This window comes from Theropithecus gelada, chromosome 20, assembly GCF_003255815.1.
Source record: "Theropithecus gelada isolate Dixy chromosome 20, Tgel_1.0, whole genome shotgun sequence".
Taxonomy (NCBI): domain Eukaryota; kingdom Metazoa; phylum Chordata; class Mammalia; order Primates; family Cercopithecidae; genus Theropithecus; species Theropithecus gelada.
Window position 1 is genome coordinate 13,218,595 of NC_037688.1, and position 27,495 is coordinate 13,246,089.

Here is a 27,495-nt window from a genome sequence, read left to right on the forward strand (position 1 = left end):
CAGCAAGGGGTTCTGAGGCTGTGCGCCCAGATCTCGAGAGAGGGAAGTGGGGTGACGAGGTCGTGCACTGAGGGTGGACGCGGAGGCCAGAAGTAGCAGGCGGCCGGGGAAAAGAGGTGGAGAAAGGGAAAAAGAGAGAAAAGTGGAGGAGGGCGAGTAGGGGGTGGGGCAGAGAGGGGCGGGCCCGAGTGCGCCCCCCACCCCCAGCCCGGCCCTGCCAGCTCCCTCCCAGCCCAGCCGGCTACATCTGGCGGCTGCCCTCCCTTGTTTCCGCTGCATCCAGACTTCCTCAGGCGGTGGCTGGAGGCTGCGCATCTGGGGCTTTAAACATACAAAGGGATTGCCAGGACCTGCGGCGGCGGCGGCGGCGGCGGCGGCGGCGGGGGCGCGGGGGCCGGACCATGAGCCGCTGAGCCGGGCAAAACCCAGGCCACCGAGCCAGCGGACCCTCGGAGCGCAGCCCTGAGCCGCAGAGCAGGCTCCAACCAGGCGGCGAGGCGGCCACACGCACGGAGCCAGCGACCCCCGGGCGACGCACGGGGCCCGGGAGCGCAACGATGGAGGCGCTAATGGCCCGGGGCGCGCTCACGGGTCCCCTGAGGGCGCTCTGCCTCCTGGGCTGCTTGCTGAGCCATGCCGCCGCCGCGCCGTCGCCCATCATCAAGTTCCCCGGCGATGTTGCTCCCAAAACGGACAAAGAGTTGGCAGTGGTGAGTTGCTGCGCTGGCCTCAAGGAACCAAGTTTAGACAAACTTCGGAGGCAAAAGATCGGGGTGTCTCTCCCCCTGCCCTCGGCGGTGGGCACACAGTGTGGGGGAAGGGCTTCGGTAAACAGCTTGGGGGGTCTTTGGTAAGCTATTGGAGTGATGTCTTGCAAACGGTGGGGGATCTTTTGTAAGCAGAGAAGACCTTTGATAAACAATTTGGCAACCTTCAGGATACAGCAGTGGGGCGAAAAACAAGCCAGAGAGCGGGAGAGGGGTGACCTGGCAAACTACTGGAAAGGGACTCTTATATAAATGGCGGGGACCTCCTCTAGTATCTGGGACATTTGGCAAGGGTGGGGGGCGGTCTTTGTAAACAATTTTTGGACACATCTGGGCAGTTGCTAAGGGCTCTCGCCAAGCGTCTTGGTAGGCCTTTGGCAGACAGCTAAAGGGGTCGTTTTTGCTAATGTAGGACTTCGGGAACGGGGCTCTGGCACACAATTTGGGTAAATTTATGCGCGCATAAGGATGGGAGGGAGCTTGGCCAACGCGGGGCTTGGCAAACTTCTAGGAACCTTCAGCACAGATCCGGAGAGGGGCCTTTAAATAAACAGCTCAAGGGGTCCATTTGGGAAGTGATTGGGGCAGGAGAGAAGCAGAAAGCGCATCTTTTTTCACCTGGCTTAATGGACAAATTGGTCAAGGGCTGGGCCTCGGAAAATTTCCTCGAACTTCTCCAAAGGGTCGGAGGAAAGAAGGAGAGAGCTTGCCCGGCAGGAGGGAGGAGGAGTGGGGCAGGCGCTGGAGGGCCTGGCGCGTGGGGCGGGGGCGGACTGCGCTCCGCTCGGGTCGGAGAGCGGCCAGCGAGTCCTCCTTCCTGGCTGGGTTCCCAAACTGCGGTTCAGATGTTGTCTTGTGAGCGTGCGCGCGCCTGGCTGGAGGGACACTGAGCCTGGCCGCAGTGTTGCGTAAGTAGGGCCTGAGGAGGGAGGCCAGCCAGGGACCCTTCAAGATGTCCTTTCCACTCCGGAGGATATCTGCTCCCTTGTTGCCTCAGCCACCCTGCCCTCCAGCCTCCCCCTCAACCTGTCCGGGAGAAGACGCCCATGACCTCTGGTCACCCTAGGAACTCCTTCAGGAGATGACACCTACCCTCTCCCAACTCTCACCCTTTCCAAGCAGCTAAGTCTCAGCCCCCTCTGGATAGATGGGTTGGGAAAGCTCTGTACATTTTTAGAGGGCTACTTTTTTCAAGGGTCTGGAGCTGGCTAGCATAATGATGTGGCTGTTGGGTGGGGCTGAGAGTGGAGCTGTGGGACAATGACAAAGCTACTTGGGTTCCTTACACTTTTTCCAGCCAATGGGTCACAGGATGAACCCCTAAATTGAGGCTCAGCCTGGGGGCCACATGGGTTCTTGGCGTGGAACAGGAAGGAATTCAAGAGCCAGCCAACAGAGTAAAGTGAAAACAAATTTATTAAGAAGCTAAAGGAATAAAAGGGTGATTATTCCATAGGCAGACCAGGGAATGGGCTGCTTGACTGAGTATACACAAGGTTATTTCTTGATTATATGCTAAACAAGGAGTGGATTGTTTAGGAGTTTTCCGGAAAAGAGATGGGGAGTTCCTGGAACTGAGGGTTCCTGTCCCTCTTAGACTATATAGGGTAACTTCTCCATGTTGCTATGGCATTTATGAACTGTCATGGCGCTGGTGGGAGTGTCTAATGTATTTAACATCCTAATACATTATAATTAGCATATAATGAGCAGTGAGCACGACCAGAGGTCACTTGCATTGCTGTCTTGGTTTGGGTGGGCTTTCTCCAGCTTCTTTACTGCATCCTGTTTTACCATAGGGGTCTTTGTGACCTGACCTGTATGTTGTGAAATCAGTCCTGCCAACCTCCTGTCTCATTCTGTGGCTAAGAATGCCTGCCCTCTTGGGAATGCAGCCCAGCAGGTCTCAGCCTCATCTTACCCAGCCCCTACTCAAGATGGAGGTGCCTGGTTTGAACACCACTGACAAATGGAAGTCTGTGTTGTCCAGAGGCAATGCAGTGGGGGGCTTAAGAAGATAGCTCTGGACTTAGACCGCTTGGCTTCAAATCAAAGGGTGCGTGAACTAACTAGCTGGCCTAGTGATGATCTTGGGCAAGTGACTTCTCAGTTTCTTCATCTGCAAACTGGGAAATTCCATATCTCAGGGTTAAAAGAGAGGTAATCTTAGGTGCTTACCTAGCACATGGTAAGTACTCAATAAGCACTAGCCATTATTCCTATTATATTATTATTATGTCCTTGATTTCCCCTTTCCTAACTACTTCCAACAAGGCTAGGACCATTGTCAGAAGATCTCCTGGCTCCTTTCACCGTTCCAACAGGGCACTTATCACATACTTCATTTTGGTTTTATTTGTGATCTATCAGCCTCCCTGCTAGGATTGAACTTTAGAGACAGAGCTGTCTATCTTGTTCACCAATTTATCCTCAGCAGTAGCACTGGGCTTGGTACGTGGTAGGTGCTAAAAAGTATTTGTTGACTAAATAAATGAGTCCGTTGCTCCCTGAACCTCTTTGCAGGGACCTGCTCAGCTTTGGCCTCAGTTTGGGCAAGGCCAGTTGTATGGCTCCTGAAGGACAGGACTGCTTTATTTTTGCAAATGGGTGATTCAGGATTTGAACCCAGGTTTGTCTGCTGCCAGAGCCCATGCACATAGTCTTTGAATCTCTTTAGAAGAAAAAAGGAAGAAAAAAGTCCCCAAGTCACCAGCTGCAAGGTAGATAAAAGAGTTGATAGAGGTAAAGGAAGGATACTGGAGTATCACGTTTCCTAGCACAGGCTCTGGAGCCAGATTGCTTTGTCCCAAATCCGAATCTACCATTTGTGAACTGTGTGATCGTAAGCAAGTTTCTTAACCTCTCTGTGCTTCAGTTTCCTCCTCTGTATAATAGGGATAGTATATCTACATTATAGAGTTTTGAGCATTAAATGAATTAACATAGTCTGACTTTCGTGCCTGGGCATATAGTCAGCACCCAGCACCAACAAGCGGTAGCTATGCTCTCTATAGCTGTATGTCCTGTCGCTCAACTAAGGGGTGCCAGTGCTGATTTGGGAACCCGGTACTCCACCCAGTGCTCTGGGACCCCTGGCTTATATCCTGTCTGGACTATGGCACTGGGTTGGGGGCTGATTGCTACAGCCTGCTTTGGTTAATACTGTGCCATCTTAATGTGGCTGCTTGCCTTGGGGGTGTGCATTTCTTTCAGCAATACCTGAACACCTTCTATGGCTGCCCCAAGGAGAGCTGCAACCTGTTTGTTCTGAAGGACACACTAAAGAAGATGCAAAAGTTCTTTGGACTGCCCCAGACAGGTGATCTTGACCAGAATACCATCGAGACCATGCGGAAGCCGCGCTGCGGCAACCCAGATGTGGCCAACTACAACTTCTTCCCCCGCAAGCCCAAGTGGGACAAGAACCAGATCACATACAGGTGCCAGGGCAGGGCTTGGGGAGGCAGGGCCATTGGGCTGAGGGACACGAGTCTCCTTGACCCATGCATTCTCTCCACTCAGGGGATCCATGAAGTGTCTTTTGTGAAGGCTTGGCATCTTAGGGAGTTTCAATACACAGTTCTTAGAAAATGAAGTCAGACAGACTTGAATTTCATACTTGCTAGCCATCAGACATTGGGTTCCTTTTCAGTGCTGTGAATGTTGGCTTTCCCGTCTACAAAATGGGGCTTTAAAAATGCCCTTCCCCACATGGTTGGTTGGGGAACTAACCTAGACTGAACTAATACAAACGACTTATATGATTTTTGACACAGAGCAAGAGTGTGGTAATGCTAGCCATTGTTATTGTTTTTAGATGAGGTCATTGGGATGGGCAGAAGGAACGTGATGATTGGTAGCTAATTGGGTTTAGCAGCCCAATTGGGTTATAAATTGTTGCTAATTGGGCTGAGAGCTGTGCTCTGTTTGGCTGGTGCTGGGTTCCAATGGTGAGATCTTTGCCTTATGCCCCGTAATGCACTACTTATGGCCCTCCCCCACCAGCCAGAAGTGACAGATGGAACTCCTGAGCTGGGGCCTAAAAATGTTGGCTGGCCTGGGACTCCCTGGGTCTTCAAGGTATCCTGAGAAGTTTGTTCTTGGCAGTGAGCCCTGCCCAACCTACACACACATACATGCAGGTACATGCTCACATACTTGTGCACCCTTCCCATGCTTGTGCATATACTTGTATGTTCACATACACACACACTCAAAACCTTTTCACATATCTGTGCACACACACATACTTGCATATGCACACACTTATGCCCATGCATACACACTCACATGCATTTCTACCACCTCCAGGATCATTGGCTACACACCTGATCTGGACCCAGAGACGGTGGATGATGCCTTTGCTCGTGCCTTCCAAGTCTGGAGTGATGTGACCCCACTGCGGTTTTCTCGAATCCATGATGGAGAGGCAGACATCATGATCAACTTTGGCCGCTGGGGTAGGCAGAAGATGGGGCAGAAGAGGGGCCAGCAGGGAACAGCGTAGAGACGAAGGGGCGAGATGGACATTAGAGGGGTGTGGGGATCCTGAGGGCAGCTTAGATAGGACAGTAGATGGTGTGGACCCTGGGGGTGGTTTAGATGGGGGCAACACAACACGGAGTGGACACTGGAGAGCCACGTTGACATAGGGGCAGATGGTGTGCTGTGGTGTAACCTGGAGGCCGTCTAAACCCGAAGCAAGTGGTCTACTATGCTGTCCAATATGGCAGCCATTAGGTAGAATATACATGGCTATTTAAATTTAAATTAGTTAAAAATTTAAAATCTGTTTCCAGGTCACACTGGGCACATTTCAAGTGCTCAAAAGACGCAAGAGGTTAGTGGCTATTGATTTTGGACAGCACAGACAAAGAATTTTCCTCTTATCACAGAAAGCTCTGTTGGATGATGCTGGTAGATACTGAGGAAGTGTAGATATATGAGAGTGGTTTGAAAACAATGGAGCAGTGTAGACATGAGAGGAAGGGTCATAGAACCCGGGGCCAGGTGGCCATGTGAGTTTATGGTGTGAACATTGCCAGTAGCACAGACATAAAGGTAGGTGGTATAGACACTGAGTGGTAAGTGATGAAGGTAAAGAGCATGGGAAACAGTGTAGACAAGTGGGTGGGTGGTACAGGCCTTGGTGACAAGGTGGGCATGAGGATTCGTGTTGCAGATATTGGTGATAGTGTGACATAAAGGCAGGATTGTGGTTAAGAGGGCAGTATTGACAAGAGGGTGGATGGCATAGACACTGGGGATGATGAGGATGGGGTGAGGACACTAGTGTGGTAATGTGTGTACGTGGTAGGTATAGTGTCATGGTGGTAGTGTAGACAATGAAGGTAGAGGGTATGGATACTGGGAGTCATGTAAACCTGGGAGAGCAGTGTAGACCATAGGATGGTAACAACCGGGTCAGCAGATCTCTACCGAGCCCCAGTGTTTGCAGTCCTGGATAACCCCACTGGGATGAGGGAAGGGGACAGATGCTGGGTGGGCTGACAGGCTCCACATGTAGATGGGGTGGGGGGGGTTTCAGGGTCTAGGTGGCACAGCTAGAAGCTAAGACCCAATGTGTGTTTCAGAGCATGGCGACGGATACCCCTTTGATGGTAAGGACGGACTCCTGGCTCATGCCTTTGCCCCAGGCACTGGTGTTGGGGGAGACTCCCACTTTGACGACGATGAGCTATGGACCTTGGGAGAAGGCCAAGGTGAGAAAGGGGCCCTCTGCATGCCCCAGACCTTCTCTCCTGTCCTCTCTCCACTCCATCTGCTTGGACCGGAGAGGTGGGAGGGGAGCAAAGTCACACATCTGGGTGAGTCAGAATCTTGGTCTCCAAAGAAGGCATGGAGAAGTCCAACCTCCCCCTTCCATGTCACCCTTTAGTGGTCCGTGTGAAGTATGGGAATGCCGATGGGGAGTACTGCAAGTTCCCCTTCTTGTTCAATGGCAAGGAGTACAACAGCTGTACTGACACTGGCCGCAGCGACGGCTTCCTCTGGTGCTCTACCACCTACAACTTTGAGAAGGATGGCAAGTATGGCTTCTGTCCCCACGAAGGTGAGCATCCACTCTAGTCCCCAAGACTTTCCACCCCAAGCTTCCAGCTTCCCCGGCTCCCCACTGTGCTCCACCCTCCGCACTCTCCAGGACTGGCTGGCACTGCCAGTCAATGAGCATCCCTCCAACATCCTTCACTCAGTTCCCCCCCCAACCTGATCTGAGCCATTGTTGTTTCTCCCACCAGTACCATGATGAATATAATACTTTAGTTAAATCAAGTCGATTTTTTTTTTAAGTTTCACCATTAGCAATCATTTAGGAGTCACAGATTTGATGTGCTAATTATTTATTTCTTATATATGTTGGAGTAAACTTAGAACTGTTACAATGCCCAGTGGTTCTCTCTAGAACCAGTCTTTATACTTCAATCAAGATTGATACTTCAAGGGCATGAGGAAAGGCTTGCTGGTAGCTGGAAACCTAGCAGTGTGATAAGGAGGCAGGACTCAGACCAGGGCTGGACTCAACCTGGTTTGCGAACTCCAACCGAGGAATTTCACCTATTGCTCCAGCCTTGGTCCTGATGCTGCCTCTGCTAATGCGTGCATGCGTGCGTGTGTGTGTGTGTGTGTGTGTCTGGGCACAGAGGCTATACCATCTGCCTCTCTTGGGCACTGTCTTTTTCTGCCTCCTGTGTAGCTTGTGTCTGCATCTCTGTGTCTTGATAAATACTTTAGGCTTGACTCAGTATTTGTGTTTGTGTGCTTGTCAGTGCCTGAGACACAACATTTTCAGAGATTTTGAAGCCACATGGGGGAAACCTTTTAAAATGGGGTATAGATATTGACATACACACTCAATCCTTTCTAAAAATATCCTTAACACACTTCATAGTCATGACGGTGTATGTAACTTCATAGTCTATGAAGTCATCATATTTGATAATTCTGCAGATTGAAAGCCCAGAAAACCTGGGGAAAACGGAAAAACGTCTAAAAATTTTTAACACCATCTTCTTTCCCATCTCACAAAGACTCTTTAATCTACATAGACTAAAGACTGTCTTTTTGTCTGTAATTTTACGTCTGTGAATCTCCCTAACCCCATTGTAACTGAAAACTAAGCACCAACCATCTTCACAAAAGGAAAGAAACAAAGAACTAGTTAATCCCCTTCCTGTTTACGCTTTTATTACCAGAGCTAAACTTTATATTAAGTAAGAGTTTAAGTCATTCACCATTAATAAGTCAGAAATTTTGAAATAAAAATGTTTTTTGTATCTTGCGTTTCCCGGTAGGGATTACATGTGGCATTAACCCTTCCCTGTGTCACCCCTCTGATAGGAACAGAATGCTTTGATGATAGATAGATGTGGAAACAGCTGTATTTCATAAGTTTGGGAAGGGTTATTCCCTGCATTGGACATTAGTTATTTACTTTGTGCTTAGCCAGATGCAAGTACGCACAACACGCACGTGTCTGGGTCTCGAGGCAGAGATTCTTGTTACTCAGCCCCTGCTGACTGCTGAGTCAGTGTCTGATTCTTGCCATCCTTGTCAGGGAAATTTGGGAGGAGACAGGGGCTTCCTGGGTGGTAGAAATGCGGCTGATGGGAGGTCAGAGGCAGGGGGCTGGCATTGGTCAAAGTTAACACTTCGCCTTTCTCAACTCTGAGGCCACTAAGGTATCTGGACTCAGTCTTGCCTTTTCTCTAGGTGACATTTTTTTCTGGCATTGCAGGACAAGGTCTTTTGGTAGAGAGGGGAGCAGTGAGGATACAGGACTCCAAGTTCTGTGGTGGGAGGCCAGGCACTGGGCTCCATTCTGGCCATGGTGGAGTTAACGGGGGCTGGTGAGGTCACCTCTGGCGCCGTTGTGCACAGATGGTCCTTGTTATGGACTTGTGGTTTTGCTAGTTGGCAATTCCAGAGACACACCATTTTTTAGCTTTGGGTGGATGAGGGGAAGACGGGGAGAATCCAAGACACACAGGCCAGGCTCTGAACCCCACTGCCTCCCCCAGCTTTGCAGTTATGGCCCCTGTCTTGAAGATGTCAAAGTAGAAGCCCAGAGTGTTTAATAAAAGGAACCTGAAGGCACCACCTCCCTCTCCTCCCTCCTCCTCTTCTCTCTTTCTCTCCCTCCTACAGAGACTGCAACAAGGCCATCCAGGAAGGGGCCTGGGGTTGACAGGAGGTAAAGCTTTCTTTCTGTGTATGCGTGTGCACACACACATCTACATGTATGAGAGTGACAGACTGAGCAAGAGAGATTGAGATTGGTGTGTTTTGTAGTTTTTAGTTACAACCTTCATTCGCTTCTCTCATTTATGTGACCATGAGCAGTTTGAGAACCAGCTTTGTCCTAGCCTTGATTTCTCCACCTATCAAACGGAGAGAGATTCTCGTGGTCCTGCCTGCCATGACTGTTATATTCATGTCATACATCATTATTACATGAAATTTGCATGGTACAGGCGTGGACCAGGCAGTGTGGATAGTGACCTTGGGGCTGAGGCAGGGTTCTAGAAGCCCTTGCTGTGTCCCAGGTGTCAACTATTTTGTTGTTGGATGGTCCATAAGATCCCAGGGGAGGGATTGGGATAACCAGGGAAGCAGGGCTTCTCTCTGGGAGCTCAGAGAAGCAGCTCCTTACCAACCAGTAGAGATGTTTTCTTAATATTTTAACAATGCATCAACTTCACTGATGTGAACCGGCAGATGGGCAGCCAGCCAGCTGTATGCCCATGGAGGCATGTCTCATTCATATCCTTCTCTCTCTCCCCTACCCCTAGCCCTGTTCACGATGGGCGGCAATGCTGAAGGACAGCCCTGCAAGTTCCCATTCCGCTTCCAGGGCACATCCTATGACAGCTGCACTACTGAGGGCCGCACGGATGGCTACCGCTGGTGCGGCACCACTGAGGACTATGACCGCGACAAGAAGTATGGCTTCTGCCCTGAGACCGGTGGGTGCCACTACCTCTCCCTCCCTCAGGGCCCAGCACCTGCTGTCTGATAAAAAACCCATAAGACTCCCTGTGCCAACCTCTTTTCCCCAAGACAGGGATGCTAAGACATCTGTGCGAATGACATCCACACCCAAGATGTCCGTGCAGCTGGTCAGGATACTTGTCACCTGGTATGGCCTGGACACTGAAATCAGAACAGACATTGGGTATCAACAGTTGAATTGGTGACACCTAAATGTCAGGCCTGCTCAGGATCCTCTGACTGACCTGCATCCCTTTTCTCTCAGACTCTCTGACAGATACTTCTCTCTCCTCCTCTGACCCTGCAGTCTCTCTTCCCCCTGCCTTTCCTGGTCTGTATCTCCACCTTTTAGTCTGTTTTTTATTAAAAGCTCCCTGCTTTCTTCCCTGTCCCCCTCTTGCCCTCCTTCTCTCCATTTCTCCCTCCTTTCCTTCTTCCCTTCCTCCAACAGGAATTTATTGAGTGCCTGCTTTGTGCAGCAGATGCAGAGGTTGGTCTCAGAAAAGCCCTGCCCAAGGGGGCTCACAGTTGAGGAGCGTGTGCTGGTGCCATCAGCTTCATCCAACTCCCTTTGCCCCTAGCCCATCTGTCCCTTTCCTTGGGAGGCTCATTAGAACTCTGAAATCTGGCTTCCTGGGTTTGAATTGCAGCTGATACTTCCTAGCAGTGTTGGCTCAGGGAAATTTCATCATCTCTCTGATCTCCTGTTTCCCATCCATGAAACGGGGTGCCATTCAGTCCCTCCTGCACAAGGCTGTTGTCAGGGGTGGGGTGAGATGAGTCTAAAGATACAGTGCCTGGGACTGAGTCTGATTTAGGTGTGGCTTGCTAAGATCAGCATCATGTCATTGCTTCCTGCTGGTAGCCTCAGACTCTTTGCTGTGCCTTGACCTGTATCCCTAACCCCACAGCCATGTCCACTGTTGGTGGGAACTCAGAAGGTGCCCCCTGTGTCTTCCCCTTCACCTTCCTGGGCAACAAGTATGAGAGCTGCACCAGTGCTGGCCGCAGTGATGGAAAGATGTGGTGTGCGACCACAGCCAACTACGATGACGACCGCAAGTGGGGCTTCTGCCCCGACCAAGGTACGAGGCCCTGGTCATTGGACAGAGACCCTGGACATCGCCCTTGCCCCTAAACTTGCTCCCAAAACCTTCCTGAGACCTCACCCACTGCAAGCATAGACACTGCCCCTCAGACACCCATCTACCCAGACCCGCCCATCTGGGCTGAGACAATGCCCATCTCTGGTGGAACCAAGGTCCCTGCTTAGATACTGCCCATCCAGGTGGAGGCACAGCCTCCAAAACCAGACCCTGGTAGACCAGATGCTGCTACCTGCCTCCTGGGCAAGAACCGGCCTTCCTGAGGAGTCACTGCTCTTGCCTTCCCCTTCAGCCACCCTCCAGGTGGGCTTGTAACTACCAAAAAATGGCTGAGTTCTGAGCACAGGTTACCAGAGAGACAATTCTCCTGAGACATTTCCACTGCACAAAGAGGTGCCTTCAAGGAGCTGGGGGGCAGCAGAAGAAAGGAAAAAAGGAACAGCCTCATGCTTGAGCTGACCCCATGGTCCACACAGCCCTGGGGGAGCCCCCAGAGCCCTCCCTCCCCCATCAGTCAACACCATCTGTTACCAGGTGTAAATGGTGGGTCCTTGTCAGTCCTGGGTGCTGAGGATGCAGCTGGCTGGGACAATTCTCTGCCCCCTAGGACTCACAAGCTTGGGGGAGAGAGTGCCCAGGAGACAGCTTGTAACCTCACTGTGTGCTTGGTGCAGTGAGCAGGGTGCTTGGGGTCCTGTGCCCACTCCAGGCGCAGGGCCCAGGGTTACAGGGTTACTTAAAGCTCCCTGATGGCCCACAGTGGCCAGGTGAGTGGGCAGGTCCAGGGCCTGTCAGAATTAGGCAAGCCTGTCTTTATGTTACTTTCATTCTTTATAATCATCATGAGATGGAACTTGGCAGATGTCAGTGGACAGAGGCTGGCCAAAGGAGGTTTTCTTATCCCTTGCTAAATTCCTTGCTAGGACACATTCTGATTTTACCAGCCTTCTACCTAAAGGTGGGATTCTCCATCTTCTGAGTAGTTCAAGGATCGAGAGCTCAGTGACTCACCCAGGGTGAATATTATAGTCTCCTAGGGCTGCCATGACAAAGTGCCACAAACTTATGGCTCGAAACAAATCCCATGTATTCTTTCATGCTTCTGGGAGCTAAGGTCTAAAATCAAGGTGTCATTAGGGCCATGTTCCCTCTGAAGGATGTGTCACTCCAGTCTATGCTTCTGTCATGATATGGATGGTCGTCTTCCCCCTCTGTCTGCCTCTCCTCTTTTATTTATTTATTTATTTTTTGAGACAGAGTCTCGTTCTTGTTGCCCAGGCTGGAGTGCAGCGGCACGATCGTGGCTCACTGCAACCTCCGCCTCCTGGGCTCAGGTGATTCTCCTGCCTCAGCCTCCCGAGTAGCTGGGATTACAGGCATGCGCCACCATACATGGCTAATTTTGTGTTTTTAGTAGAGACGGGGTTTCTCCATGTTGGTCAGGCTGGTCTTGAACTCCTGACCTCAGGTGATCCACTTGCCTCGGCCTCCCAAAGTGCTGGGATTACAGGTGTGAGCCACCGCACCTGGCCTCTCTCCTCTTCTTATAAGGTCACAAGCCATATTGGATTAAGGGCCCACTCTGGTCCAATCTGACTTCATTTTAACTTGCATCTTAATTACATGTGCAAAGACCCTATTTCCAAATAAGATCACATTCACAGGTCCCTAGGGTTAAGACTTGGGCAAATCTTTTCTGGGGGGACACATTTAACCACAACAGGGTGTGACAGGTTTTGCTCGCTGGCTGTGGCTCAGCCTGTGCAACCACGCTAAGCGGGAATGGTTTCTACTGCTTTCACTTGGGCAGAAATGGTAGTAACATGGGGCCAGCCTGTCCCCACTATCTTACCTCTTCAGAGAACCTGAGGAGCTGGGTTTGTAGAGCTCATCTTTTTGTAGAGAGACACAAAAAGCCAGGAAGCAGGATTTTAAAATGAATAGGGTTTTAAATAAAAAATTCACAGATACTACTTGTCCTGTTCCTTTATAGCACATCTGTCCTGATACTAACCTGGAAAGAGACAAGAGGACTTTGGCTGACCCCACTTGGAGGCAAAAGGCACTAATCCCAAAATTGTGTATTAATCCCAGAAAAAAACAAATCAATACATGCCGCTTCCAGGGCTCTCTAGCCTTACTGTGGGGCTGTCCTCAAAAGTCTGCTTCACTGGGTCAGATCCTGACTTCTCTCTCATCTCTCCTCCTGTCTTTCAACCCTCTCGTCTCCCTGCAACCCTCAGGGTACAGCCTGTTCCTCGTGGCAGCCCACGAGTTTGGCCACGCCATGGGGCTGGAGCACTCCCAGGACCCTGGGGCCCTGATGGCGCCCATTTACACCTACACCAAGAACTTCCGTCTGTCCCAGGACGACATCAAGGGCATTCAGGAGCTCTACGGTAAACCTTGGGGAGTGGGGGTTAGGGTGGGGGGAGGTCATGTAGCCTGGGATGGAGGCCCAGGGGTTGGGATCAGCAAGATCTCATCCAGCCAGGAGTGCTGGAGACAAGGGCAGGAAGTGGGAGTGTTGACCTAGTCCTGGGAAGGCAGAGCAGTTCTGCAAGGGGATACTTGGATAACTCTTCCCTATCTGAACAATGCTAATATCCATGTCACTCTTAGCTCTCCATTTCTGGGTTTCTCCCATTTTCTAGGTGAGTAAGGTCACCTGGTGCAAGGTTACACAGGTTTGAGCAACCCAGTGGAGTTTAGAATCCAGAAGAATAGCCAAGTACAGGACAGAATTTTCCGTCATGTGGCATTACCTTAACAGTAGGCGGGTAGAAGCTTCTGGTTTTCATAATAAGCTTTGATTTTAGTATGTAATAGAAACAGAACAACCAGTGCCTTAAGCCAGTGATTTACTTATTGTTGGTGCTTACAGTGAGGCTAGAGTTTAAAAAGTCTGTTCATTTTTTTTTTTTAATGAAATATTTAGCCGGCCGGGTGCGGTGGCTCAAGCCTGTAATCCCAGCACTTTGGGAGGCCGAGACGGGCGGATCACGAGGTCAGGAGATTGAGATCATCCTGGCTAACACGGTGAAACCCTGTCTCTACTAAAAAAACAAACAAACAAACAAAAAAAACCAAAACAAAACAAAAAAAACAGCCGAGCAAGGTGGCGAGCGCCTGTAGTCCCAGCTACTCAGGAGGCTGAGGCAGGAGAATGGCATAAACTCGGGAGGCGGAGCTTGCAGTGAGCTGAGATCCGGCCACTGCACTCCAGCCTGGGTGACAGAGTGAGACTCTGTCTCAAAAAAAAAAAAAAGAAATATTTAATGGTCCTGGTGATATCTGAGCCAGGCCAAAATAGTGAAAATGGTGATGAAGTTTGGGGATCGCTAGACTCAGGAAGAAGCCCAAGGTCTGCCGTGAAGGGTGCTGGGTTCAAGCGTGGCCTCTGCCCCTCACCAGCTACAAGATATTGTGCAAGTCTTTATATCTCTTTGGACTCAGTTTCCTCATCTCTAAAAGAATTGCTTATCATGAAGAGTGCCCCACTCTCAGTGCTGGACACACCAGTGGCCCCCTGACTGCCCTGACTCTTGTGGGTCTAAGAATCTGAGCTTTGGGTTTGCGTCCTTGGGCAAGTCACTCAACTTTTCTGGGCCTCAGTTTCCTCACCTGTGAAATGGTGCAATAATGATACCCCACTCTCAGGGATATAGAGAGGACCGATTTGGGTGATATCAGTAAAAAGCAAATCTAAAGTACAAAAGGCCCCAGGACTCCCAAAGTCCAGGCATCTTCTTGTTATCTTACGGAGCTTACACTAAGGCCAGAAGACAATTTCTTCTGACTCTTAGCAGATTGGGTGGGCACACCTGGGGGCTCAGCCTGGTGGGGAGAACCTTTGCAGCTGCAGAGAGTCTAAGATCAGGTGTTCTCCCCCAGGGGCCTCTCCTGACATTGACCTTGGCACCGGCCCCACCCCCACGCTGGGCCCTGTCACTCCTGAAATCTGCAAACAGGACATTGTCTTTGATGGCATCGCTCAGATCCGTGGTGAGATCTTCTTCTTCAAGGACCGGTGAGTGCAGGAGCTTGCTTCTTGTCCTCCTTGTCTCCTGTCCTCTGCTCTTATACCATTACTCTTTTCCCTCACTCTTTTCTGAAGACCCCACCAAGTGCTTCGCAGAATGACCTGTATTAGGCAGTTTCTGCTGTGTATCAAACAGCCTCCAGGTTTTAGTAGATTTTTTGCACCCAAGCATTTTGTTTACTCTCCTATAGTCTGTGGGTCTACTAGTTATCTTGGCTTCCAGCTTCAGTTTGGGTTCAGGTATGCTCTGCCTGTTGTTCTCATGGGATTAGCAGCTACACATGGCAGATGACATGGTGCTAGAGGCCAAATTGAACTACACAAGTGCATTTAAAGCCTCTACTCCCATCTTGTCTGAGAATATTCCACTGCCTGAAATAAATCACATGGCAAATCCCAACACATACCCTAGAGGGTGGTACTGCAAAGTCACATGGAAATGCACATGAATATATAATCCTAAAATAGAAATGGAGGGAAGAATTGGGAACAATAATTCAGACTACAACAGGCCTTCTTCTAGAATGGCGTTGCCCTCAAATGGCCAGATTACTCTGTGTATGGGTGGTGAGCGACTGCAGAGTAGAAAGAGGTGGTATTCTACCTGCTATAGATAAAAATCACCACTCAGTTGACTAACGGCTGAGGTTTACCGTAATGTCCTAGCTCCCTGGAGAATGGCAGGCAGTATCTAGGACCTCATTAAAGGGTCTGTCCTTCCATTCTTCTATCATCCATCCATCTACCCATCCGTCTATCCATACCTGTATCTTTCCATCCATCATCCATCCAGCCAGCCAGCCATCTGTTATCCGTTATTTATGATCCAGCCATCCATTATTTATTATTCATCCGTTTATTCATTCATAGAGCGTAGTAGTTGAGAAAATGGACCCTGAAGCCAGGTTGTCTGGGTTAGAATTCTGTACCTGCTACTTACTGGTTATGTAATCATAGCCACGTTAATTAAGTATCTTCTTTGTACCTTGGTTTCCTCATTTATAAAATGTGGCTAATATTCCAACCTATCTCCTAGAGTTGTTGTAAGGATTAGATGAACTTAGCGCTGAGAACAAAAATAATGCCTGACACAGAGTAAGTGTATTCATATTAGCTATTATTATTGACAAATAATTGTTTGACATCTACTGTGCCAAATACTTGGCTAGGCTTTAGTAGCTGGAGGAGGAAGAATGATGTTCTTGGGACAGTGGGGTTGGGGGCTGCTAGATCAGTGTTCTCAAAGACAGGAGTGTGGGCCTCCCCTAACAGAACCACCTAGAGTGTGAGTATTAAAAGGTGGGTTTCTGCCCCCAGAGTGTGAGTATTAAAAGGTGAGTTTCTGCCCCAGCTTCAGACCCTCCTGACTGGAATCTCTGGGGATAGGCCCCAGGAATCTGCATCATAGCAGATTCTCCCAGTGATTCTGATGCACATTGAAGTCTGCATCACAAGTACAGTTTGAGAAATAGGCATATAGAGAACTGAATGGCAGGATCAAAGAAAAGTGATCGCAGAGGCATTAGGTGCTTTTGTGGGCACATCCCAGTCAAGGAAGACTTCACAGATGCAGCAGCATTTGAGCAGAGCCTTTAAAGGAGAAGCGATAATCTGATGGGGGTGACAAGTTAGGAGGTTCTTTGAGACAGAGGGACCTGCAGAGCCAAGCCATAGTGATGTGAAAGTTTCTGGATTAACCAGCGAGAATCTGGTGAAGGTAGAAGATGTTCCATAAACTTTCAGGAAGGATTTCCTCGACTCTAGGCACTGGGCCAGATTCTGGGGTGCCGATGCTTTGCCCTTCACAGGGTCTGCTGGCCAGTGGGGAAATGGCAAGAATGCAATGAGAGATGAGACTTAGAATGTAGTGAGAAATCAGGTCCCATCAGGCCTCGAATGCCCAAACCAGGGTATATAAGAGCAGATGTCAGCGCTGCTCTGCAGTCCTCATTGTAAGGATCTGGCAATGTCCTTCATCTGGAGCACCTCCCACTAAGAAAGCGCTGACCACACACGCAGATCTCAGATGTGTGGGGCCTAGGAAAGGATGCAGAGCCCAGACCCTGGCTGGAGCCATCCCTGGCCTACCACATCACAGTTTTCTTTCAAAAGGAACTTGATGAATGTTTAATGGGCTTGTTTGATTAACCAGTAAATATTAAACATCAACCACGAACAAAAATTGCTGCTAGACACTGGTGAGGGTAGGGGTCGTGAAGGACAGTATCACAGGGTGATTAAACTCAGACTTTGGAGTCAGATCTGCATTTGAATCTTGGTAATAACTAATTTACTTAGTCATTGATGTAGTAATAACTAAGTAATTTGAATCTTAACCTCTCTGAGCTTCATTTGCTAAATAAAAATTGTGACACCTTCCTATGTTAGGATGTTTTGCTGCAAAAAGAGAGATGATCCCTCTGCAAACTCAACCCAACCTAAACAGTAGAAAGAAATTGCTTTCATGTGGTACAAAGTCCAGGGGTAGAACTGCCTGCAGGGGCAGAGAGAGGGTCAGTGACTTGATGTCTTTGTCCACTGCTAGCCTCTGCACTGAATTCATCCTAAGGCCGGTTCCCCCTTATGGTCATAAGAAGGCTAGCAGTGGTAATTGGGGCTCTAATCCCTCCCCTTTCCCAGGAAGTGAGAGAGAAGGAGACACGCACAGATACGCACACACAGACCCCCAGATGTGAAATAAGTCTGTGTGTTCCATCTTAACATTACTGTAAAGTCATATGGCAACTGCTGAATCAGTAACAGTGCCAGGGAATGCTAAACTCTGACTGGCTTAGACCAGTTCTCAAACTTTGGCATGCATTAGAATCATCTGGAAGGCTTGTTAAAACACAGATTCTGGGCCCCGAGCCCAGAGATTCTTATCTGTAGATCTCTGGAAGGACCCAATCATTTGCATTTCTAATAAGTTCTCAGGTGCACAGATGCTGCTGGGCAGGAGACTGCACTTGGAGAACCAGTGGCTTAGACCAATCAGTATCTACCCCTAGAATGGGAGTCGGGGACACAGGGTCTGAGGAGGTGAAGGCTGGATCATAAATGTGGAGTTTTGTGAGGAAGGATGGTGGGGAAATAGATAATAAATGCTAGGTAGACCATCCAGAGTGCATGCTGTCTTATAAGATTGTGAGGATTAAATTACAAGGCACAAAAAGCACATGGCACTTAGCAGGACCTCAATAAATGATAACTCTTACTCTTGACAAAGTATACAAATTCATTTCATTTTAATTCAGGAAATACTTGAGTGTCATCAGCTACTGCCCCAATTGGCTTCTAATCAAACAGGAGAGTTAAGACAAACAGACACTACTGTTCCAGGCACTCAGAGTTGATGATTTTGAGAGGCTTAGAGAGGGAAAACACAATATGGACAGAGGTAGTCAGGGAAGGCTTCCTGGAGGAGGTAGAGGGAGAGAACAAGGTAGGAGGATGTTTTTCAGCTCCGGCAGATTGCAGACAGAATCTCTGCCCATTCTCCAGTCCTTCCCCAACCTTCCTTTGATCTTGCCTCCCACTCCCATCAAGGAATCATCTCTGCGATGTTTCTGGGTGGGTTTGGGGGGTGCGTGTGGTTTGAGCTGCAGGGTGACTGAAGATGTGGTTTCCTGTGCCCCCTTGCCTCCTGCCAGGTTCATTTGGCGGACTGTGACGCCACGTGACAAGCCCATGGGGCCGCTGCTGGTGGCCACATTCTGGCCTGAGCTCCCGGAAAAGATTGATGCAGTATACGAAGCCCCACAGGAGGAGAAGGCTGTGTTCTTTGCAGGTGTGTGGGAAGCACCCTTCCTTGGCCCTCAGCTCCACAGGACTCTGCACTAGGGCTCCTGCGTGTCCCAGGCTCACTCCCCCTCCCAAACCACAGTTCCTATGCACCCGTGGGTGCTCCCTCTCCTTTATAGATTCATTCTTTCAACATCATTTCCCAAAGTGTGCAACTCATCTGGGAGACTGGTTCCGACACCCAACATTAGATAGCATTAACCTTCAGTGTACACATTTCATTTTCTTAATTCTTTTCAATCATCTCATTTCTTTTCTAGAAGAAAAAAAAGTCTCAGTTTAGTGCTGGTGTGTTCTAACACGTTTGTAGTGATACAGTCTTTGGTAGGTAACAGTTTTAGTTCGAATGTTTTAAAGAAGATTTGTTTTCATTTTTACTTTTAAACACAAATTGATTTTAACAGGTAGTTAGTTATAACAGGGTGAAGTTTCAAATCAGGACAGAAACGGATTATTCAGTAACCGATATTTTGACAGTCAAAAAACATTTTTTAATAAATTTGTTTTTAAAGCAAATGAATTCACTGAAAGCTGAATGTTAAGCAAATAATAGTACAAGGAGTTCCTAGAAGTGGTAAAATCATCAAGGTGAGGTCTGTATGGCTAAGGTTTGGGAAGCCCTGCTTGTTTAACATTTATTGGAGCATTTCCATGTGCTGGGCTTTGCCAGACCCTGGGGATACAGGCTCTGCCCTCACGTTGCTCACAAACTACTTGGGGAGACAGACAGCTGGGGGTTGTGAGGGGGTAAAGAAGGACTTAGGAGGTCCCTGCCCTGGTCTGAGGTGGGATCCTACAGAAGATAAAGGCTCAGCCAAGACTATGGGTACTTATTGTCTCCACCACCTGGCTCCCATCTCCCCCATCCCACCATAATCATGGGTCCTGGCCAGGACAACTGCTGGCTCCTACGGCACCTTTTTGCAAATTAGCAAAAGGTGCCTCTTCATGGCAGGCAAGGCCCTTAGAGTGCACGACTTGGTGAGCAGAGTGTGAGCTGGATTTATCCCCCAACTCACTTCCTTGACCAGGCACCTTCTGTAATTGACTTCTGAAGTCCTCTGTGTGAGCCCTGACTCTGGGCACTGCAACCAGGAGTGAGCAGGAAGTTGCACTCTGTTGGGAATGGCTGCAGTGGGGCCCGAGGACAGACAGATGATGGGAGGAACAGGCTGACCTAGGGCATGTCAGCACCAGCCAACACACCCTTTGCTTCCACCCTAGGGAATGAATACTGGATCTACTCAGCCAGCACCCTGGAGCGAGGATACCCCAAGCCACTGACCAGCCTGGGACTGCCCCCTGATGTCCAGCGAGTGGATGCCGCCTTTAACTGGAGCAAAAACAAGAAGACATACATCTTTGCCGGAGACAAATTCTGGAGGTAAGGGAGGGCGGTGGGTAGGACAGCAGCACAGTTGGCTGTGAGAGACAGAGAAGCCGTCCTGAGGCTTCAAGCCTCCTGGGTCGAGTTCAGAGGTCGGTGGGCTCTGGATGCCCTCTCTCTGGTCTCTAACCTCTGAGATATTGCCAAAGGTGAACCATTCTTGTCACATTGCTGATATAATTCTGGTTGGAACATCCTTTCCCTTTGCAGAATTCCTTTGATTGGCCCATGTCTGGTCTGGACCCCCACATTTTGAAATGACTCACTGAAGAAGGGGGTAATAAAAATAAAGATAGTAACTGCTCCTACTGACACTGTGTGCCAGAGACTATCCCAAGGGCTCTGTGAGGTGGGAATTATTACTCCTCCCATTTTACAGATGAGGAAACTTGGGTTCAGGAAGGTTAGGTAACCGTGGCTGGACACAGTGGCTCATGCCTATAATCTCAGCACTCTGGGAGGCCGAGATGGGCAGATCACTTAGGTCAGGAGTTCCGGATCAGCCTGGCCGACACGGTGAAATCCTGTCTCTATTAAAAATACAAAAAATTAGCTGGGCATGGTGGTGCATGCCTGCAATCCCAGCTACTCAGGAGGCTGAGGCAGGGGAATCACTTAAACCCGGAAGACAGAGGTTGCAGTGAGCCGAGACCATGCCACTGCACTCCAGCCTGGGCAACAGAGCGAGACTCCATCTCAAAAAAAAAAAGAAAGAAAGAAAAAGAAAAAAAGAAAGGTTAAGTAACCAGCTTGGAGTCACACAGCCAGGTAGGGACAGGTTGGGATTTGAACCCTGGCATTCTGTCTCCTGGGAAAACATGTTAGTCTTCACTACTATTCTGTACCTGAGATGGTGGGGTAGGGGATTCCAAGATATAGGGGAACATGATGGCAGAGGACAAAATATTAAGAAGACTTAGAGATGAGTGCAACAGTCATCCATAGAAACCAGCATCCAAATCAGACCTTTTGGAAGGAACAGGCACCCTGTGGCATGGCCACAGCAGGCCCGTGGCTGTGGGTACAGGTTGGCAGGGGAACAGTTTGGAAGCAGGTGGTTCTGTGCTCCAGGTTATCTACAGGGAAGGGTCCAGTTCTGAGGGGCTATGGTCATGACCAGGGAACCTAATACCCAGGAATGGCTGGTGAGAGGTAGCCCAAACCTCAGGAGTTTGACTGTAATTCTTCACACTTTCTAGAAAAGGAAACAGAGGTGCAAAGAAATTAAATAACTTGTCCAAGCTATTGAGATATGTGTGTTTGCACAACGCCAGGATTATAGCTACTTCTCTTGTATTCTAACCAAGTGCCCCCTGCACTATACCTGCCAGTCCATTTGATTAGTGGGGAAAGAGTGATTGGGGCACAAAGACTTGTGGTGTGTCTTTCTATCCCCTCCCTCCTGGTATCCCCACATTCCTTCCGTGGTTGCCACTGCATCTGGGCTCTACCCAAGAATTTCAGAGGGCACTCCCTGAGGCCTTTGTCTGCCATCCCTAAAACAATCCCATTTACTTCCCAAGGCCTCTGTCTTCTCCCCCTTCTCTCCTCCCCACTCTTCTGCCCCCCAGCTGCCCTGCATTCAGAAACTCTTTATATCCCAGGCCTGCCCATGTCAGGGTGGAATTCCAGACATATTGCTAAGACACTTAGCAACCTAAGCTGATTGATATCTCAAGCCTCAAGAAAGAAAACAGTCAGGCAGGAAACCACAGAGCAGGCTTTCCACCCACAGGCTCCAGACACTAGCAGGCGCGTGTGCACACACACACACATACACACACACACGTACTGCGAATGACATCTCAGCATTGTAGGAGCCCTCAATCTCCAAATCTTAGAATTGTGGCTGGTGAGCGGCACAGACCCACAGAAACGTGAATCTTAGAATCCTAAAGCTCTGATGTTTTCAGATTACGGTGTTGGAAGGACTTTTAAAATCACTTTCCCAGGCACTGTATCTATGTAAACATGCAAAAACAGACCTGTTCCCAGCATGTAAGAGCATGATTGTGTGCACACGTGCGCGCGCACACACACACACACAGAGAGGCATGCAGGTTGTGGCAGTGCCTTGCTGGGTTTCCAGGCAGAGTTATTTGCCTCCCAGTCCTTTTCCATGCAAGCCCACCTCCCAGAGCCAGAGCCAGGGCAGACAGCCTGCTCTACAGAGGAACCACCCTGAGACTTCCTGAAAAGGGGCAGAGCTGAAAGGCCTATCAGAAGCTCTGGGCTGGCTTCCAAAGGAGACAGATCTCTATTCCAAGAGAAGTGGTGAGGAGTCTGCAGAGGCCCCCGAGGCATCTTTGCTGGAGAAGGAGAGAGAGCCCCACAGTGACAGAGGCTGAGCAGCTGTCTTCAGCATGCCAGGAAAGGCTCAGGCCCTGCTTATAGAAGCTTTCACTAAGCCACAAATATATGTTCAACATCTGCTGTGTGCCAGGCACTTAGCTAGCTGCTGGAGAGACGGAGTCAAGAAATCATTCCACCCTGCCCTCATGTAGTAGAATGAGGGAAAATTATGTAAACACATTTGAATCGGATAATGATGGCTGTCAGTATCAGGCCTCTACCACAGCCCAGCCTGAGACTATGCATATCACCTATATTTCTCAGTTGAGGTAGATACTGTTAGTTCCTTTTCCCAAGTGTGGAAACTGAGGCTAAAGTGGCTGAAGGAAAAGCTGGGACACAAATGTCTGTGTTCTTAACACCTGCTATACGCGGCAACTTCTAAAGCTGCAGAGAATACCACATCTTCGGACACCACAGTGCTTGCATTCTTTCTGGATGAAAAGAACTTGGAAGCAAAATAGTTCTCTTATCTGAGCCTCAGTTTTCTCATCTGTAAAAGCGGGCTTGACTTCTGCCATCCCCACCTTCTGTGGGTAGAATGAGAAAGAAATAAAGTTCAAGCGTGGGACACACATCTCCAAACCATCCTAACACTAGGGAATGTAGTTTGAGGGCTCAGTGGAGGTGCCTCGGATGGGAGTGTTGGGATTTTGAGCTAGGGAACTTGGTTTTGGTGCCCCAGGCCATGAGGAAGCATGCCAGGTTTTGTAAGAACGAGTCTAATGCTGCAGCTGGGATTAAGGAAGGCTTTTCTGGCAGTTATTTGGGGTGATGGCTGAGGGAGAAGTTCCCTCTAGAAGGGAGCATATAGGGAAAGCTGCTGTTGGGGTCCAGGGTGGAGGTGGTCAAGGCTGGCTGCAGAGAGGAAGAGAGCCCACTAGGAGGCACTGTGGAGCAAAGGGTGGCTGCTACCAGGATGGGATTGAAACATCCGTTTAGAAACAGCTCCAGTTGGGCAAGACTTGATCTTGTTTACTAGGATATCCATAGCTCCCATAGTGGGAGCTCAGTAAATATTTACGGAATAATGAAGTGGAGAAGCAAAGGAATCAACGTGACAGCAGCGTTTAAAAAGTTCTCCAAAAATCTTAAAAAACAGAAGGGTTGCTAGCCAGGGAGAAGAACATACCAACCGGCACCCAAAGTATCTACCTAAATTAAAGGTGGGGCCCAGGATTGCTGTGGCCGGAACTGAGGTGGCACCCTGTGACTAACAGGCCTTAGACTCACACATACCTACCACCTTGCATTGTAACCTCACTGCCCCAGCCGTGATCATCTCCCAGGGCAGGGATTGTCATCTCCCTTGATAGATGAAGAAGCAGCAATTTTTCCAAGCCACAAAGGGAAAGAATGGTGGGGCAGGTTCCCATCCCTGGGCTTCTAGTTTAGCACTCCTGGGATTACAGCAGGGATTTGCTTGTAAGGGAGCTAACATTTCTTAAATACCTACTAAATATTTATGAGACATGGGGATAGAGGCTCTGCATGTGCTATTTTATTTAATGCATGCATTAAATTAAATACACTAAATTAGACACAACCCCATTTTACAGCTGGTAAAACTGAGGCTGTATGGAAAGCGGTTAACACACTGTTTGGCATGTAGTAAGTGCCTTATAAATGTTAGCAGTAATCATGAGATTGTTTTTATGGGGTCATCCAAAGTCATATAATTAAAAGTGGTAGATTTGAGGTTCAGACTCAGGTCTGATTCCATGCTCTTCCTTTCACTGCAGCCGGCTGCTTCCCTGAAGGGCTAGGTCTGGTTTCCCAGGCCTAGCCAGGAGTCATCAGCTGGGTGCTCCCATCCAGGCTAGGGGGGAAGTGTCTTTTAGAGAGGCCCTGCTGGTTCACTGTGTCTGTTTCTTTACAGATACAATGAGGTGAAGAAGAAAATGGATCCTGGCTTCCCCAAGCTCATCGCAGATGCCTGGAACGCCATCCCGGATAACCTGGATGCCGTCGTGGACCTGCAGGGCAGTGGTGAGCCACCCAGGACTGTCTCCGCTTTCTAGGACTCCCCGCCCCTAGCCAGGGCCCAGCTCCTTGCAAACACACACTTCTTCATTGTGCAGGGCAGGCAGGCAGGCGGCGCCCGGGAAAACAAATCAACTCCTTCATCCTGGTGCTGGGAAGGTTTCCAGATCCCTGACCTCTGCTCCTTGGCCTGGCTCCAGGCAGTAAGACCCAGAAAGGCTTCTCACAGCTGCAGGGCCTGGAGCCAGGGCAGGGGAGGACGGAAGGCCTGGGCTGGGGGAAGAGGAAGGAACATGGGCTCCGTGCTGTGGATTCATTCTGGGGTTTGGTCCAGGCCCTTTTGGGTTTCGTAGGCCTGTGACCACCTCCCATTAGCAGAAGGATGGCTCCATTTGAGACAAGGCAAACTTTGTCATGCTCTGTTGCTCATGTGGCAAAGATCCCCTACTCAGCCAGTTTGCCCCTGGCCCCTTGCTGATTAAAACACAACCAGTAGCAGCGAGGGATAGAATTTGGAGTTTGAAAGTCATACTCTTGAGGAGGCATCTGTGAGCTCTCTGGGGTCCTGGAAATGGATCCAGTTTGGCTTTTTTAGAGGAGATTTTAACTAAATTCCACAGAATTTTTTTTTTGAGCACCTACTGTATGCTAAGCACAGGTCCTGACCTCCAGTAGCTGAAGGTCTTATATGTCCAAGAAAAAGCAGTGTACAATCAGATGCTAGACTAGGGATTATCTTCAAGAATAAACATCTATTGAGCACCTACTGCATGCTAGCATATTAATAGTAAATGAATTATGTATGTCAGGAGTCATAAATTCCAACAGCTCCATGGATCAGGCGGGTAGCACAAATGAGTAAAGCAGGCAGGGGCAGACAGTGGGGAATTGTGGAGTCTGCGCTGAATCAGAGAGCACATGCCTCATTTACAGGAGACAGTTGCTTCTCACCTTCACATAATTATTGGCGGGCAAGATTAGGAGCTTAGGCCAGGTGCCATGGTTCACACCTGTAATCCCAGCACTGTGGGAGGCCAAGGCAGGAGGATTGCTTGAGCCCAGGAGTTTGAGACCAGCCTGGGCAACACAGTGAGACTCTATCTCTGCAAAAAATGTTTTTAAAAACATTAGCTACACATGACGGCACACACCTGTAGTCCCAGCTAGTGGGGAAGGTGAGCAGAGAGGATCGCCGGAGCCCAGGAGTTTGAGGCTGCAGTGAGCCGTGTTCATGCCACTGCACTCCAGACTGGGCGATAGAGTGAGACCCGGTCTCAAAAAAAAAAGAATGGAGTCTGGTGTTGTTAGATATTCTATATTAGACATTCTATTTTTTTTAATAGAAGCCGGAAATCTGTATTTTTGTATGACTTTTCTGGATGTTTACATGTTGGCAAGTTATTCAGATTTAAAGACAAAACTAAACAAAAAAACTTGTGAGAGTCAAATAAAACCCATCTGTGGGCCTGATAGGACTGGACGTATCCAGTTTTGCCACCTCTGGTACATGGACTGTGCTTAGTTTGATGTTTGTGTTAAGTGGGGCTATTGTTTTTAATAATAGCATATGTTATCTGACTTAATGCTCACTGCAAGCCCTAGAAGGTTGATATCTTTATCCTCTTCTCAGAAATGAGTGAACAGGGAATAAGAGAGCTTATTTCACAGCCATTTTCCTTCTTCCAGTCCCAGAGGGGGCTCTTCTGGGCTTTTGTTGTGTTTTGGTTTTGTTTTTATTTTATTTTCTTCAATCAGCTCAGGCTGAAACAATTGAATTTTGTTTTTTTAGAGATAAGGTCTTGCTCTGTCACCCAGGCTGGAGGCACAAACATAGCTCACTGCAGCCTCGAACTCCTGGGCTTAAGCGACTCTCCCACATCAGACTCCCAAGTAGCGTGGCCTACAGGAATCCACCACTATACCCAGCTAATTAAAAAAAAAAAAATTATAGAAACGGGGATCTCTTTATGCTGCCCAAGCTGGTCTCGAAACCCTGGGCTCAAGCAATCCTCCTGCCTCAGCCTTTTAAAGCTCTCTTCTGGTTTAAAAACTTCTTCCCTATGCCAGGCAGAAGTTCAAAGTTCCTGGGAACCTTCTGTGTGCCAGAATGTCAGGATAAGGGGGTCACAGTCTCTTCTTTATCCCAGGTCACAGCTACTTCTTCAAGGGTGCCTATTACCTGAAGCTGGAGAACCAAAGTCTGAAGAGTGTGAAGTTTGGAAGCATCAAATCCGACTGGCTAGGCTGCTGAGCTGACCCCGGCTCCCACAGGCCCTTCCTCTCCACTGCCTTCCATACACCGGGCCTAGAGCACTAGAGAAAGACCCGGAGGGGCCTGGCAGCTGTGCCTTCAGCTCTACAGCTAATCAGCATTCTTACTCCTACCTGGTAATTTAAGATTCCAGAGAGTGGCTCCTCCCTGTGCCCAAGAATAGATGCTGATTGTACTCCTCCCAGGTGCCGCTTCCCCCTCCAATCCCACCAACCCTCAGAGCCACCCCTAAAGAGATACGTTGATATTTTCAATGCAGCCCTGCTTTGGGCTGCCCTGGTGCTGCCACACTTCAGACTCTTCTCCCTCCACAACCTTCTGTGGCTCACAGCACCCTTGGAGCCAATGGAGACTGTCTCAAGAGGGCACTGGTGGCCCGACAGCCTGGCATAGGGCAGTGGGATGGGGCATGGCCAGGTGGCCACTCCAGAACCCTGGCTTTTCACTGCTGGCTGCCTTAGAACCTTTCTTACATTAGCAGTTTGCTTTGTATGCACTTTGTTTTTTTCTTTGGGTCTTGTTTTTTTTTCCACTTAGAAATTGCATTTCCTGACAGAAGGACTCAGGTTGTCTGAAGTCACTGCACAGTGCATCTCAGCCCACATAGTGATCGTTCCCCTGTTCACTCTATTTAGCATGTCCCTACCGAGTCTCTTCCTCCACTGGATGGAGGAAAACCAAGCCGTGGCTTCCTGCTCAGCCCTCCCCGCCCCTCCCTTCAACCGTTCCCCATGGGAAATGTCAACAAGTATGAATAAAGACACCTATTGAGTGGC

The 27,495-nt window shown here is 49.2% G+C and overlaps 1 protein-coding gene across 4 annotated transcripts; it reads left to right on the top strand.

Moving 5' to 3' along the window:
* The first annotated feature begins 249 nt into the window (after window positions 1-249).
* Window positions 250-27,495, top strand: MMP2 (matrix metallopeptidase 2). 4 transcript variants are annotated; one of them, XM_025369456.1, is made up of 14 exons: window positions 250-355; window positions 468-710; window positions 3,981-4,207; window positions 5,079-5,227; window positions 6,362-6,490; window positions 6,667-6,840; window positions 9,578-9,751; window positions 10,688-10,861; window positions 13,126-13,281; window positions 14,777-14,912; window positions 18,575-18,711; window positions 19,950-20,109; window positions 24,344-24,453; window positions 26,595-27,495. In XM_025369456.1, exons 2-14 carry the CDS (start codon window positions 558-560, stop codon window positions 26,696-26,698), a joined length of 1,983 nt encoding a protein of 660 aa, XP_025225241.1. In that variant the 5' UTR covers window positions 250-355; window positions 468-557; the 3' UTR covers window positions 26,699-27,495. The 4 variants fall into 4 exon arrangements, with proteins under 4 accessions (XP_025225241.1, XP_025225244.1, XP_025225243.1 ...); XM_025369459.1 differs by lacking the exons at window positions 250-355; window positions 468-710 and adding an exon at window positions 1,076-1,133; XM_025369458.1 differs by lacking the exons at window positions 250-355; window positions 468-710 and adding an exon at window positions 1,616-1,675.

Coding starts and splice junctions, on each gene's coding strand:
- MMP2 (XM_025369456.1), top strand. CDS start 558: ATGGAGGCGCTAATGGCCCGGGGCGCGCTCACGGGTCCCCTGAGGGCG. Junction 4,208..5,078: donor AAGAACCAGATCACATACAG/GTGCCAGGGCAG, acceptor TACCACCTCCAG/GATCATTGGCTACACACCTG. Junction 9,752..10,687: donor TGGCTTCTGCCCTGAGACCG/GTGGGTGCCACT, acceptor CTAACCCCACAG/CCATGTCCACTGTTGGTGGG.